This window comes from Papilio machaon, chromosome 4 (genome assembly GCF_912999745.1).
Source record: "Papilio machaon chromosome 4, ilPapMach1.1, whole genome shotgun sequence".
Taxonomy (NCBI): Eukaryota; Metazoa; Arthropoda; class Insecta; order Lepidoptera; family Papilionidae; genus Papilio; species Papilio machaon.
Window position 1 is genome coordinate 4,619,609 of NC_059989.1, and position 15,149 is coordinate 4,634,757.

The window sequence follows — 15,149 nt, forward strand, 5'->3', positions numbered from 1 at the left end:
TGTGTTTTATATTAATGTTAATTAAAATAAGCGTTTAGCGTTATTAGAGAAAATACAAAATCGTTATTATTAAAAAAATCACCGTGAGATCATTGTTACACTTCTTTTCTTCAATAAAACAGCAACAAACAAAATACAACTTTCGAAAATCACTTTGTGATTTTACTTTCAAGCATTTTTTTCCTCGATTTATTTAAATAGACTAATCTATTCGGTTATAAAAGATGGCAAGGTCTTTGAATATGTGTTTTTGATTTTCTTGCCTTTCCCATAAATCCTTTTTCCTTCTGATCTGGTATCTTTTCTGAAATATTTTCATTTTATATACGTTTACGTTTTAAATGAGTATCATGTGCATACAAGTTACTTACGTAAGGCTATTTTATTTATTTGTTTAATTCTAACATTATGTTCTATAGTAGCATTCTCTTTGTTCTCTTTAGCAGAACGGATTTTAGTTTCAGAACCATGTTTCGATCTAACTTTTCGTATAGACGAGACCGTTCCTTCTTTATCATCGTAATTAATGACATACTCACTTCGTCTAGACTTTTTCGTGTCATTATAGTTGTCGGGAATTTTGTTCTTCGATTTTGATGATGGTTTTGTTTTTTGTGAAATGCTGGTTAAATTATTATTAATTGTGGGATGTGTAATATGTTTTATATCAAAGTTTTCTTTAAAATCTTTAGTAGTATCCACTCTTAGGGTGTCCTGTTTTTTTAAGGAGTTATTAGCATCGGGTAAAGGTTTCGCGTGACGATGCAATGATCGTATTCGATCGTCCTTCTGTGCAGATGTTAAATCTTTTCCACTTTTTGTATTGCTTCTATCGTAAATACTCTCCTCGATTCTATTCCTTCTTCCACTATGAGGTAGTTCAGGAGTAACTAGTTTTTCTGTTCTTTGTACTCTAGTTTTACGCGTTGGTGAACTTTCATTTACATTGCTTTTATTCTTTAGCGAATCTGACCTTACAGCTTTTTTCTTTCCATCTTCATCTTGATTAGTATTTCTTGCTTTAACACGTTCCATGGTGTTATTTTTTTCAGTTAGATTTGATTGTGTTTTTATTCGAGTTTGCTGTTTTAAGTCTTTTTTATCGTTTGCACGGTGCCTTTCTTTTGGTCTTAAATTAACGTACAAAGACGAACTGTCTTTGGAAACAGTTTCTTCTGCTATATCAAGTACTTTATTAAAATCGTCCTTCTTCATACTGAAATAAAAAAAGATAATTTAATTAAGGGATTATCGATAACGGTGCAGTAATTAGGCTATTTTGTGTTTAGTTTATGAATTGTACGAAAAAATTGCACACTTATAATGTGTAATAATACAAATGTAAATCTATACATTATTTTCTACTAGCATGTAGTAAATTAAACGTAAAAGTCAACTATTTAAATTTACCGTAAGGAAGGAGAATTTCTTGAACTACTCTTTTGAGGGTTAGGTTCTTTGTGACGCAACCTGTTAGCCTTCGGGGGCTCAGATATGCTGCGGCTTGAAGAACTAGTCGTCTCTTGCCTTCTTAATCTGGACCTTCTTAGCGTCGTCGGAACATCGTCGTTATCTTGTTCCTCTATTGAATTCAAATTTCGTGATCTTGTTTCTATTTCTATGTCATATTTGTTCCGTCCACGAGGAGCGGGAACAGGTGTGTAATTTGCTTTATACAATATATTTTGATATTCTGGCGCATCATCTGATTCCATATCGCTACTACAAACACTGCTTGAAATTTTTCGAACCAATCTGACCGATTCAAAAATCTCCTCTTGCTCATTATTTTTATCGTATAGTTTATTCTCGTGGCGTTCATGTGAGTTCGAATCGAACTTCCGATCTTTTGCAATTCCGAAATACATTAGATCGCTATCCCTCAGTTGGCGCGTATTCGAAATTCCTAGTGTTGGCGATTTTTGAATCATTTGCAATTTTCTTTTAACCGAATTCGTTGAAAGGTCATCCTTTTCGCTACTCAATCGCAAGTGTTTATCTGTTTCCACTACGGGCTTTGCAGAAGTCTTCCTAAAACTGCCTTGTCTGAAGGTACCTGCAAGATTTGAAAGTTATCAATATTTACAAATAAAGACTTCTTGATTGAATATTTTACTTAAAAAGTATTGTTTACCTTCATTGGTGGTCCTATAAGACTTTTGAAGAATAGCAGTTGAGCCAGAACTAGTTGAATAACTAGGCCTAGTTTCGTTACAGTATATTTTGTCAGCCTGAAGTTGGGCATTAACCAGAGTAACACCAGATATGCCATTGTTATCATCAACACTGCCATTTTTTACATTATCATCGTCCCCAAGTGACATGTTCTCTCCTAAGAGATATGGCTTGGGTTTCGGAATTTTATTTTTGAGAATACTTTTTGTAGCTGCTGTATTCTCATCGGAGTCACCAACATCGTTAGTGCTATAACTAGAAAAATATTCAGTTTTACTACTTCCGTGAAAGTCAGTCTTTTCGCCGAACAAAGTAACAGACTTTTCGAATCTATCGCTAATAGGAACAAATGCACTTCTTCGCCTTCTAAAATCGTTCGTAGGAGGTGGTTTTTCATCCGTGGCGATTATATTAACGGTTCCTGTATCTGCCGCAAAATGTAATTCAGTTTTACAAAATTCAACCTTTTTGGATTTACGATCATTTTCGTCAACGTTCAGTGATTTTCTGTACTCGTAACCATTTTCTGTCTCAATAGCTACTGGAAGGGTGATACATACTTTGCCTGAAGACTGTAGTGTTATATTATTGTCACTGAGTCTGTCCGGTGTCACGCTATGCTCCTTGACCGGCTTCATAGGGTGGCCGACTCTGTTCTTGTAAAGCCAATCTTTGAATGTTTCATCTTGTGTTTCTGGCTTTCTATCCCTTTTATATTGGCGTGCGCTGTCTACATCGTTAACGATTTCAGAAGACTTACAAATACCACTATCAGTAGAAGATTCAATTGCAAATCTATCTTTTCTATCTAAAATCATTTTGTTCAACGGTGCTGTATCTTCAAAACTATAACTCTTTCGTCTATTATTCCAGTCGTCGCTGCCGTTTAAGAGAGACTTGTATTTAAGTGTACTTAGTGTTACAGGTGCATCTAATAATGGCGATACTCTATTATTTTTAGGATGGTTTGGCTTTATCCTGTCCTCATTGTGTTCGTATATATGACTTTTGAAAGAATTCCTTTGATTTGTTCTAGAATCGAGGTCAATAATGCTGGCGTTATCGGCCGATGAAGATTCCTCACTCGGCATTCGAATCGAGCTCCTTCCGACACCGCTGCGCCATTTTGACGGTTCTGATATATCTAAATCATCGGGTTCGGTTACTTTGTAATTCTGTTTCTCAACATCTGAATCTAGAGTTTCTAAAGGTATCGAAGATATCTCCAAAGGCTTTGACGGCAATGATGTTGGTTCTACGAAGTCATATCCAGATGATATTACCTGGAATATATGAAAAACTATAAAAACTTATGCGAGAGGAATCACAAGAAATGAAATTAAAGTCGTTGCTGGTTAAAAACTGATTACCAAAATACTGTAATATAAAACATAACTTACTATATAAGTTTTCATGTACTATGAAAGAATTTATGTGGCTAGTATGAATTTGGCTTAGATACTATAAATATTTTAATGTAATGATTCACTGCAGTGTCAGATTGGCTACAGCCAGAGGTAAGAAATTTTAGGCGCTTTAAATTCAATGATTGGATTATGTACCAGCTCACCTAATCAGTGTTCTGTGACAGATAAATGAGTCGAATTTAGAATAGTATTTACCCTTCTGGAAGACTGAAGCATGTAGGAGGAGGCGGGCACCCCCGGGCCTGCGGTGGAGTGGTACGCTGCGCGCAACACGCGCACGCGAGCTCCCGGCGCGCTTGCATGCAGCACTTCCATTGCGCGCGCTACGCGCTTCGTCACACCGCCTTCTGTAACCTGTGTTAAATATTAATCAATTAAATTTTCTTTGATATCGTCTCATTCTATCAAAAAGAAATCATAGAAAAAATATTAATAAACGTTACTATACATTAAACTTGATGTCAATAGAATATAGAGAAGCAACCTAAATCTTACTAATATTATAATGCGAGAACGGCTCAACGGATCTCGATGAGATTTGACATAGACGTAGATCATAGTCTCGAATAACACAGGCTATATACATATTATGTTTTTTATTATGCGCGGACGGAGTCGCGGGCGACAGCTAGTATATGCATAAATTAATTTCCTTTTAAATGGTTATTCCACTAAACAAAACTATTTCGCACCTTTTCACATTCAGACCTTCATAAAACATGCACTTAAAAAAGGCTGAGATAAGCAAGTTTCTGGGTACATTTGTTATAAAAAAAAAACACTAAAAGCTTTATACGAAAGAATATGCGAACGGCTAAAGACATGCGTTGCTAGTTGCCACTGACGTAGTTTAATAGGAAGCGTGGAGCGGCTCACAAAACCTTGGCAGCCCACGCCTTTGGGTTTGCAAAGTAACGTCATCCACTTTTTCCGATTCAAAAGTTCTTATATCAAATAAATCGAAATAGTTAAGACATTCAAATACATTTGGAGATGATATCTTAAGAATAACATATTATAAATATTAAGTACCATTTTAAAATATAAACTTCTAAATATGTTTCTTAATCATGATACTAAATACCAATGTCACAGATTGCACAAATGTCATTAAAACGTTAATACAGCTTTTATTTTATTTAAACGAATTTTGGGTCGTTTTTTATTGTTTCTCGCGTCTTTATATTATGTTTAATGGAATGTCCATTTTTATGGACGAGATACATAAGGTCATAGGGTGCCATGAATTTTTTCTGTTTATATTTTTGGGAATGGAAAATGTATTTCCTCTAATATATAAAGCAGGTCTATGAAATAACTACGAGCTTTCCTAGCAACTAACATTTTGATAGAATCGGTTAATCATAAAACATGCAATCGCAGAATTTAAATGTACAGTCCATCCTAATAGGTGAATAATGCTATGAGTTAAAGATAAGGATACCTGGGAAGTAAACAAAAAACTTATGCAAATATTATTCCAAGTACGTTGAACTTTAATGCTTGTTTTAACAAAAATGAGCTGCCACGGTATCGATCGATGGTGGGAGTGACGGAAAGTTTCCTTCCTACTCTCATATGTCAGAAGATTATTTTACATCATTAATATATTGTAAATTACAAAGAAACCTTTTTAACTTTAGTCACGATATTGATTTAAGCATTTCCTTCCTTGAATTCAACCGAGTAGAATTACCAAGAAAATTTAGTCATAATTTGGATCCGAGAAGATCAACCGAAGCCTAAAGGTTAGAAAAAGTTGTATTTTTTTTTCTAGTACGCACGGCGGGAAGTCGTTAGATCAGGGAAGATAGAAGATATGCCCAGCAGTGGGCAGAAAAAGGCTGATGATGATGATGTATTCTCTACTTTACTTCATATTTGTATTTTTTCAATGGTTACTAATATAAGCTAAACTTATTATGTGATTCTCATTGACAACAGTTGAAGGTATGATGACTAAATTGCAAATCTTACTAATATTATAAATGCGAATGTTTGGATGGATGGATCTCGCTGAAATTTAAAATAGATGTAGAACAAAGTCTGTAACAACACATAGGCTACAATTTTTTTAGTAAATAAAAAGAATATAAATAAAGAGGTATTTTAAATAGAGAAGACAAGGTAGCGATATATTTTACGTGAATTTTTCCACGAAGAAAACTCGTGGCTCTATACAGAGCGCAAGAAAAATATTTTTTATTAAAGACACAAAGAAACAGGTTTTTATTCGACATTTTCAAGTAAATCAGTAACGAAACGCCAGCATATAACTTAAGTATTGATGACCTCACTTGTATAACTGTTCGCAAGCGTCTCGTAATATGTTTAGTGTCAGTAACAAGTCTTTCCATGGGTAGGCGGAGAGCGCTTCGAGCACCAAATAATCACGTTATTGGTAACAAGTCGTGACAATTAGAATCGTATTTTAAAAATTACGTTATTCTTTTGTTATTAAAATTGTAATTTACCAGTATTTGGAATACGAAAAAAATGTCCCTAAGCAAGGACACACCTTCACATTTGTCAATCCTAAGTTACGCGTTCTCGTTGCGACCTTCGTTAAGAATAAACATGTATACATATTTATTGTTGCGAGTGACGTGATCTCCGGCGTGGTGCGGCGCGGCGCGGGGGCGAAATGAAATGGCATCTCAAGATTGCGATCTTTCCAATGAACGACAAGTTTCGCACAACGTAGGTGTACAGCATAATTAAATGTACAATCATACCTCGATAACTGTGTCATACACACCATGTCCAAATCACAACATAACCCTAAACCTTACAATTGTATATTTGTCATTCTTTAAGAAGAAAATTATGTAAAGAAAGATGAATCAAAACACACGCATGTTATTGTTTAAAATGTTTAGACTTCATTTGATCTTATTAGACAATATGTCTATTGTAATAATACTGTGGCTGTTATTAGATTAAGGTCAAGTATTCGAAGGATAATCTGACGTCAGTGGCTAGACAAGATCGACCGGCGACCACGAGCGGCAAGCGCGGGGCTTGACGCCAACCGCTAATGTAACATAACGGTTATTATGTTACAATTCAGTGTTAATTTAACATCGCAAATTAACCTGTCAGTCCATGTTCTGATAAAGATTTAAAAATGAGCATATAAAGTGCGATGCGATTATGTTCGGTCAACGACTCTTGCACCATCGACAATTACGATACAACACTTATAATTCTGTATGACGTGTCTGTGGGAAAACACCGGCCACATACAAATCATCAGATCAACAAACTATACTAAGCGCGTATTTGAAACGATGGCGATTAATTATGCTAATGGTTTTTAATATTACTTGTTAATACCCATTTGAATCATCGCAGTCTTAATATATTAAATTATTTTTAATTAAAAAATCAATAAACCCAACTGATAGTAGTTCTACTGATGACACGAAAATTTAGGAGAAAGTATTCGTAACGTCATCGACAATCTGGCGTAAAGTACAACAACAGACCTCATACAAATTTTGAATATTCGTTATTCCGAATATCGTCCTATTTGACACCTCAGAAGGCAATAATGCAATTTAAATGTTTTTGTACCTGAGTTATAAATATGTAATTTTAACTGTAAAATATTGCATACACAAACATTACTCTTCTTAATCAAACGTTTAAAATAAAAAAAAATATAATTTTCGTTCTTGTTGATGGATAAATTAAATAATGGGTGGATGTAATTTACAATAGTAGCGGCTGGCGCAGCCTCGTCGCGACCTCACCGCAGGATTTCCGGCGGTTTTCGAACACGAGCATCGACAGAACAAACACAATATTCGTAATCGTTCATTTTTAAAATAAATTGTAAAGTTATTGTCAATGATTCAAAAAAAAATTACATATTAGAAAAAATCTTGCGTTAGGTAAGTATAGTGTATTTCGCGAATTCATACTTGATTATATTAGAAACTAGCTTTTACCCGCGACTCCGTCCGCGCGGAATAAAAAATTAAAAAACGGGATAAAAATTATCCTATGTCCGTTTCCTGGTTCTAAGCTACCTGTCCACCAATTTTCAGTCAAATCGATTCAGCCGTTCTTGAGTTATAAATAGGGTAACTAACACGACTTTCTTTTATATATATAGACTAGCGACCCGCCCCGGCTTCGCACGGGTGCAATGCAAAATATACCTACTACAGAATAAATACACAATTTATTTAAGGTACTTAAATGGATAAGGATTAATGCTGTATTGTTTAAAATCACTTCGTAAAAGAATAAAAATGGTTATGCTGGGTTATCCCTAAGAGATAGACATATACCATCGCGGACTTTTTTGTTGAACTTTTTAAGGTGAACAATACTGTAGTACATTATTTTGGTCTATCTCGTAGGGTTCAGCCAGCGTTTGCAATATAAGCGCAAAAAAACGTGCTTATTTACGACATCACATTAGAAAACTTTAAATTTATCAGTGTTTCTCTACTATATTATGCATTTATTATACATACAAACCTTCCTTAAGAATCACTCTATCTATTAAAAAAAACCGCGTCAAAATCCGTTGCGTAGTTTTAAAGATCTAAGCATACATACGGACATACAGCGAAAGCGACTTTGTTTTATACTATGTATATATATATATATATTGATGATAAACCGTCTTAATTTTGAATTTCAAATTTTATTGGATAACATTAAACTGAGAAAAGAAAGCGTACATAATACATTATAAAAAAATAAGTAATCATGAATGTTTCTGCCATGTAACACTTCGGTAATCTGAAACATTCGATCGATTTCATAGACAACACGAAAAACAAAATTTAATAACCATCAAATTACATAATTTATACTGATATCGCATGGCATATTTGCTGTTAACCTATATTTTCATACTAATGATATACGTTCTTTCGAAATGAACAATAAAAATAATTTTGTAGCATTATAAGAATATTAGTGTCAATAGAACAAAAGACATCAACGCAACAGATTGATGTAACTTGCTTATAACTTAACTATAATGAAGCGAACGTGGTTCCCTAAGTATCTTGGACATGTTTTTTACGTTTATGTTGATCAATGCCATATTACATAATTAGTTGTCTTATATTTGATAACGATGTTAGAGGTACTTTTTCCATAACTAAACTTATATCGTTGAAAAAAAAACTTATTTCGTAGAAAATTTACATAAGTTAGAAAACAATATAACAGGATTTTATTGTTTCAATATGGCATCAAATTAAATCATAGTCGTATCTTTATTGCTATTCGTTTTATTTTCTTTCCTGTTTATTAACTCTACATTCACGATGACAAAAAATCTGAATGATTTGTTTCCGTTTCCTACAAATTAGCACATAATGAATAGCTAGTCGTTGTTGCAAGGAGACCGTAGCTTCCTCACGTGCGAAGCCACTTTCACTGTTCGATAATCGATTGTCAGTGCAGAAATCACCATTGTCTCGCACGATTATATTACCCGTTTCATACGAGGGCAGAGCAGTAGACAGCACTTTATGCCTCGATGTATGTATGTGCTCAAGCAATAGTAGTACGGCACAATCAATTGCTCTACCTGATTGTATTGAACCTCGTGAACGTAACGCTTAAAATGTTTCACTAATATTAATCTTTTGTATTTACATATATATTAGTAATATTGTATAATACGTAGAGCAGAGCACATATTATACAACCGTTAATCTATATGTAAATGTTTTTAGTATTTCTCTACTCTGATTATTATATGTAGGTATTTTATATTTCAAAACTAAAGTTGAGATGAATACGGTCTGACTATAATGAAGATTCTTGTAAAAAAATTGTACGATAAAAATGTTGAAACTGAAAAATATGAAATCTTTTCTGAATCTATTTAACTAATTTCATCAGTTTGACTAGATCCTATTGTAGTTTCACTAGATCTCATGTGAGTAAAATGCTATAGGAAACTCTGCTTTAGTTGCAATACCTACTTTCAGAGCTGGGCATTAACTCGTTAATCCGTTAATCGTTAATTAACGAAGTTAACATTTTGCTTATCGGATTAACTTTTAAGTTAACTTCAAAAAGTGTTAACGCTTTTGTTAACTTCCGTTAAACTCAACTTCCGTTAATAAAAGTCCGTTAATCGTTAAATTAGAAACTTGGAGACGTGCTGTCATTATGTTTAAATTACGCGCCACGCCAGGCTCGTAAGTTCAACTATGTTGGGCGACTGTCGGCGACTCGAATGGTGAACGAACGAGTTGATAATTGATATATGTGAAGTTCGCGTGCAAGTGTGATGCATCAGAGCGTCCGGGAAAGACGTGACCAACAGGACAAAATCAAAAGAAGGTTTGAAATAGTATATTTCATTACGAGTATATAAAAGCAAGATTATGTAATAGTCCAAATTCCGAACGCTCTTCGTCCCTGCAATACGCCACTTTTTGAGCAACTGTTTTAAAACACTTTTTTACTAATGCTTTTTCTTTATCTTTTCCAAACTCGTGCCTTCTCTTTCCCAACTGTCAAAATAATGTCTATTATAAAGAAAAAACCAACCAGGAAGTTTTTACAAAAAAAATAATCATTGAAGTTTTTATGATTCATGCAAATATTTCTAAAAAGAAGCTCCTAATTTGTTACAATATCAGATTTAATGATTTGATTCAATGAATTAGGTAAGGTTTCATTTTATTTAATTTCATTTTCATTTCATTTCAATAAAAATAATCTACTGAAGACTTGGCCGTTTGGGCATAGTTCCCTTTGCCTACCCAGAATGGGTGAAGAAAACAAAAAAAAATCTCTGTATTCTTTTACGGTTGGCGCCATTTTTATTATTCTATTAAATTGCTTCATTTTTTCGCAACTGTATTAAAAATAGATGTTTAGTACACGTGCGGAACTGTCATTACAACTTGTTCCCACTGTCAACCCTCACCTTCGGCTGCGCCTCGGCTCGGTTAGACATTTGTCGGAACTCTTTGCAATGACAGGCTTTCCGCACTCGTAATGAAATATACTATAATGCATTCATACTTGTCTCTAATACTAATGTGTTATAGAATGTATAGTCAAATTACTATTTTAAACAAGTGTCGCCACAATAAGTGTAAAATTAGTATGTATAATTTTGGTATGGTTAACTGTTAACGATTAACTTTAACTTGCGTTAAATTTTCGAGAATTTAACGCTTTAACGATTAACGAAGTTAACTTTTCGATTAACTGTGCCCACCTGTGCCTACTTTACCCATCTGGGGTAAAGTAAATCTCCTCAATAATTTTCTTTTCTTCTACTCCAAAAATAATTTCCTAAATTTATCAATCAACATAAGTTATTAATTTTAAAAGTCAAAAGCAGCCGCGAACATTTCCTCTTTACAAAGGAAATAATTTTATCATTAATTTTGATGAAAATGACCTTAACTTACTTTTGTACACAAGAATGTTGATGTTTGTTGAATTATGTTTTTAAAAGAGGGTCAGATGTCTGTGTCTTTATTACATGACCTTTCTGCCAAACAATGAATTCAGCAAACTATAAATGTAGATGAGCTCGATAACTACTTACATTCTGCAGATCTCTAATCATTGCTTGTTTTATGTTTTGTATGATTTAAATAAAAAAGAGCAATAACACTGAAAACTGGTTCGGACGGGTAAAGAAAAAAGTTGCCTCCAGCATTGAACTTTAAGACGTGGTTGCGAATGATTCACTTTAGATTATACCAAGTATAAAAGTTGCGGGTCTCGGCCGGCAATAGCTCGGCTCTGACTTTTTTAAAACCGTAAAAGGAAACGACCGCCATATACTTTTGGAAGTGGCCGCTTGTAAATCTAAAATGCCGTAATTCATGTCACTTGCACAGTTATAAATCTGTTCCGAGAGATAATAAAACAACAGACAATCTAAATCCAGTCTTGACAGCACTTAAACCTACGCGTGACATTTTAGAGACAATATCTTAATTATACAAAACGATAAATCATATCGTTGGTGTTGTTAGCTCGCTTTAGTTTAAAAACTGTCGCGAAAGGGGTGTCCAATCAGCAAGGGGCGACCTTACCTTTCCATATTCGGCCGTTCCAGCCCACTCCCGCCGCCACTGACCCGCGACTTCCATGACTGTCGGTGTTCGTATCTTGATCGCTGCAGCTACACTCGGGATGTTCGCTCGCACTCACTGGCGCTCACGTCCGCTTTACGCGCCCGTACGAAGCTCACTGACAGAGCTCCGCCGCCGCGGAGCAGCCTTCGCCTACGAAATGTATTTAAATATCGCTGTTGCCTTCCGTTGGCAAAAAACCGTAGTACCTACTAGATGTCAACGCCCACCACGGATTTTAAGCTTCCACGCAGACGCGGGTCGTGGCCCACGCTCTGCGCTCGTTCTTGCAACGAAGGACCAATTGCCTTGCATTTGTGATAACTTTCTAATGCTGTCATAATTTACTATAGAACAAAAAAGATTTGTATTCAATTGCAAATAATTACTTTAACTGCATTATAAATGTAATGTTGTAATAATAAACGTCTATTTCTTAAGAGTACTCGCAACTGACGTGCATGTATGTCTGACGTAGAAGAAGCGAGAGAGGTGTGTCAGGACTGCGCCAAATGAAGGTCCGTGGTCTCTGCCTACCCATTTGGGTTACGGGCATGTGTTATATTGTTAACTTTGATCTATATATGATATTACCTATGACTCAGCGTTTGAAATAGCCGGCAGTTATGTATGTGCTTGAGTACAAATATAAATAAGGAAGTGTAGAAATACTATCATCTGAAAGATGGTAAATTTAATTTTAATATCCCATTCTATATGATTAAACTTATGTATTCTATATATACTAGCAAAAAAAAATGTCTCAACAAACTAGGTTAAGGTTGAGGAGGCCAATGGACATAGCAAACAGCTGATAATAATACTTTCAAAGATATAACACTATCGCATTACTTTGATAAATAGTGCATATGTACAGATACTTTAATTAAAAATAAATTTACCTTTTAACCAATTGAGAAAAAAGTTGACCTCCAAAGTTGTTGATTTTTATGTCATTACAGGATATTTGCAATCGTTATCTTTTGCTTAATCTTTCATGTCTCTTAACTTATTAATATTGATATAATATAATTTATTTACGTTTGAAATACAATGTATTTTTTTGAACAATATCACAATCAACTTGACATGTATGTATTTAGCATTTGTTTTGAAAAAACAACATACATATTTGCTTGTACTCTGACAACTGTAATTTACTTATAGGTGTAACAATCTTATTGAAATAAAAAAGGAGACAATCAAGTAAATAGTGCAGTATTTAATATTCTCAACAATGTACAAAATTTCAATATTTAAAAATAAGTATGAGATTTATTATAATAATATTAATTGAATGAGGTAACCATAAGTCAGATATCAACATAAATGTAAATTCTCAAATGATTGACTATGTGCTTGTTATTTATGTCTTCATTACAGAATTATATTTTGTAAAGCTCTCAAACCTTTTTTGTAAAGGTAACTAGTATTTTCACTCCTGTAAATCTTCTATATCTTCCACCTTAATTTATTACTCATCCAAGTAATATATAAGAATGTAAAATTGGATTTCATAAGATTTCCAGTGTAATTAATTTTATAATCATACATATGTCTAATATGGAGTGTTTTTAATACACTTAAATGGAAATTATCACATCTGCTTCAGTATCCCTCTGTAGGGATTTCTTGCATATTTAATGAACTTGTATTTATCATAATTTCTCCGTATCAGCCTTATGTTAGATTCCCTTATTGTATATATGCTCACATTATTAGTAATTGTAAAGTGTAAAGAAATGGTAATTAAATACTACAATAATGTCTCTAAAATATTTTCTCTCTAAAATAATTTAAATATAAGTCCAAAATAAAATTATCACACTTTCTAAGATCCATTACATACAGGAGAGCATCGTTTTGATCTTTATTCCTTAAGTTTACGCATCTTCGAAAAACAGCAACAAGTAATTTTTGCGTTTGATTACTAAGACAGAAATGATAAAACATTTTTTGTTCATAGCTATAAGTCTTGCATAATCCTTTATGAAAATATCTATAAAAAACTTGATCACGTTCACCACATAGCTTTTCAATATTTGACCATTCCCTTAAAGATAAATCGAACAACAGACCCACTAATGGCCCCTTTACAACACAAGTAGTTTGTCCTGTTCTGTCACCGACGTTCAGTGTCGCAGATGACAGAAATATTCCACTTTTTTGGCAATTTATTTTAACCGATTCTAGATAATAGTCGGACAATATACCCCAACCTGTTTGATGCAAACCAATTTGCCTTCCCTCTGTTATCTTTATGGGTGGTGTTGTTTCAAAGTATTCCCGCCCAAAAACGCACTTTTGCTCGCAATCCATTAAAGTAATTACTTATTTACAAAAAAAAATTGCTTCGGGCCCAGTACCTGGAATTATGAATTTATCACTCAAAATAAGCTCATAAACTTTTCATATTTTCTATAGCTTATATTTGATACTGTTAACAGTCATCAATTAGCTTCTGACAAATGTCAAATACATCGATTTGTTATTGACACTTACGTTTTTCTCGTGTTTCTCAACTTTGATACAGTTCGGAAATAAATGTAAGTGAAGTTAAAAAAAAATTAACATTAGTCAAGTTTTATATACCTAAAGATTGAGATGACAGATAGTCAAATTCTCTCTTTTTCTTCTTATCGTTCAAAAGTTTTTTAGTTTGTTATTTTTGTATTTTTACCAGATGTCAGAGATCCTTGTGAACCTGTGCTGTTAATGTTAACTCAACTATCAGATCAATCAGTATCAAACATAGACCTATATAATAGGTTTCATACTTCAGTGGTACCAAATGATCAAATCAAACTGTCAAAATAATCAAAGGAGTAAGGATAAGGAATTTATACATTTATTTCTCTATTTGAATAATTAATTTCATTTACTTCACGACGTAAACAGTACCTTGACTTTATTTCCGTAAAATGTTTCATAAACGAATTTTGCTTAGTTGAAAAGTTTTTAAAATTGTCTACACTTTATGTCTTAACCTATTACATAAAGAAGAAATGAGAATTGGTTGGATTCAGAGGTTAGTAAACAAATGGCCTGGAAAAAAGACTTTTGGGATGTATAGGTTCTTGCCTATGTTTTTTGTCCTCGGTGCAGCATTAGAATTTTCAATGATCAATTGGAAAGTTGGTGAAGTTAATTTTTATACTACTTTTAAACGTCGTCAAGCAAAAGATATAATTGAAGATAAAATAAAGAAGTACACCGCAGTTTAAGATGCCAGCAGGAGTTACTTGGGGTCAATATATATCATTTTCTATTGCGGCTATGTTATCAATGCTTGCCGGATCTCAGCTTGTTCACCAACATTATAAACCTTTAGTTGATTTGAATAAATACATAAACAAAGAGCTTGAACATCTACCAGAAAATCTGCAAGGGAAGATTAGAAGTGAACTTAAAGATGAAGGTATTCTTAAGTGAATGATGATATTTTTTGTAGTGTAAATATAGA

At 33.7% G+C, this 15,149-nt stretch overlaps 3 protein-coding genes across 4 annotated transcripts; 2 read left to right on the forward strand and 1 right to left on the reverse strand.

The window, feature by feature from the left end:
• Positions 1 to 36: 36 nt before the first annotated feature.
• On the reverse strand, positions 37 to 11,943 carry LOC106710799. 2 transcript variants are annotated; one of them, XM_014502966.2, is made up of 6 exons: positions 11,648 to 11,943; positions 3,798 to 3,956; positions 2,135 to 3,458; positions 1,411 to 2,056; positions 540 to 1,216; positions 37 to 304 (listed from the first exon to the last, which is right to left on the reverse strand). In XM_014502966.2, exons 1-6 carry the CDS (start codon positions 11,702 to 11,704, stop codon positions 216 to 218), a joined length of 2,952 nt encoding a protein of 983 aa, XP_014358452.2. In that variant the 5' UTR covers positions 11,705 to 11,943; the 3' UTR covers positions 37 to 215. The 2 variants fall into 2 exon arrangements, with proteins under 2 accessions (XP_014358452.2, XP_014358451.2); XM_014502965.2 differs by having other exon boundaries at positions 372 to 1,216.
• Positions 11,944 to 14,535: 2,592 nt separating this feature from the next.
• On the forward strand, positions 14,536 to 14,910 carry LOC106710777 (small integral membrane protein 4). Its single transcript, XM_014502937.2, has one exon. The coding sequence runs from the start codon at positions 14,692 to 14,694 to the stop codon at positions 14,908 to 14,910; it is 219 nt and encodes a 72-aa protein (XP_014358423.1). The 5' UTR covers positions 14,536 to 14,691.
• Position 14,911: 1 nt separating this feature from the next.
• Positions 14,912 to 15,132, forward strand: LOC106710778 (protein brawnin). Its single transcript, XM_014502938.2, has one exon. The coding sequence runs from the start codon at positions 14,912 to 14,914 to the stop codon at positions 15,116 to 15,118; it is 207 nt and encodes a 68-aa protein (XP_014358424.1). The 3' UTR covers positions 15,119 to 15,132.
• Positions 15,133 to 15,149: the final 17 nt, after the last annotated feature.

Coding starts and splice junctions, on each gene's coding strand:
- LOC106710799 (XM_014502965.2), bottom strand. CDS start 11,704: ATGGAAGTCGCGGGTCAGTGGCGGCGGGAGTGGGCTGGAACGGCCGAA. Junction 3,459..3,797: donor TGCTTCAGTCTTCCAGAAGG/GTAAATACTATT, acceptor CATATATTCCAG/GTAATATCATCTGGATATGA. Junction 1,217..1,410: donor AGAAATTCTCCTTCCTTACG/GTAAATTTAAAT, acceptor TTTTTATTTCAG/TATGAAGAAGGACGATTTTA.
- LOC106710777 (XM_014502937.2), top strand. CDS start 14,692: ATGAGAATTGGTTGGATTCAGAGGTTAGTAAACAAATGGCCTGGAAAA.
- LOC106710778 (XM_014502938.2), top strand. CDS start 14,912: ATGCCAGCAGGAGTTACTTGGGGTCAATATATATCATTTTCTATTGCG.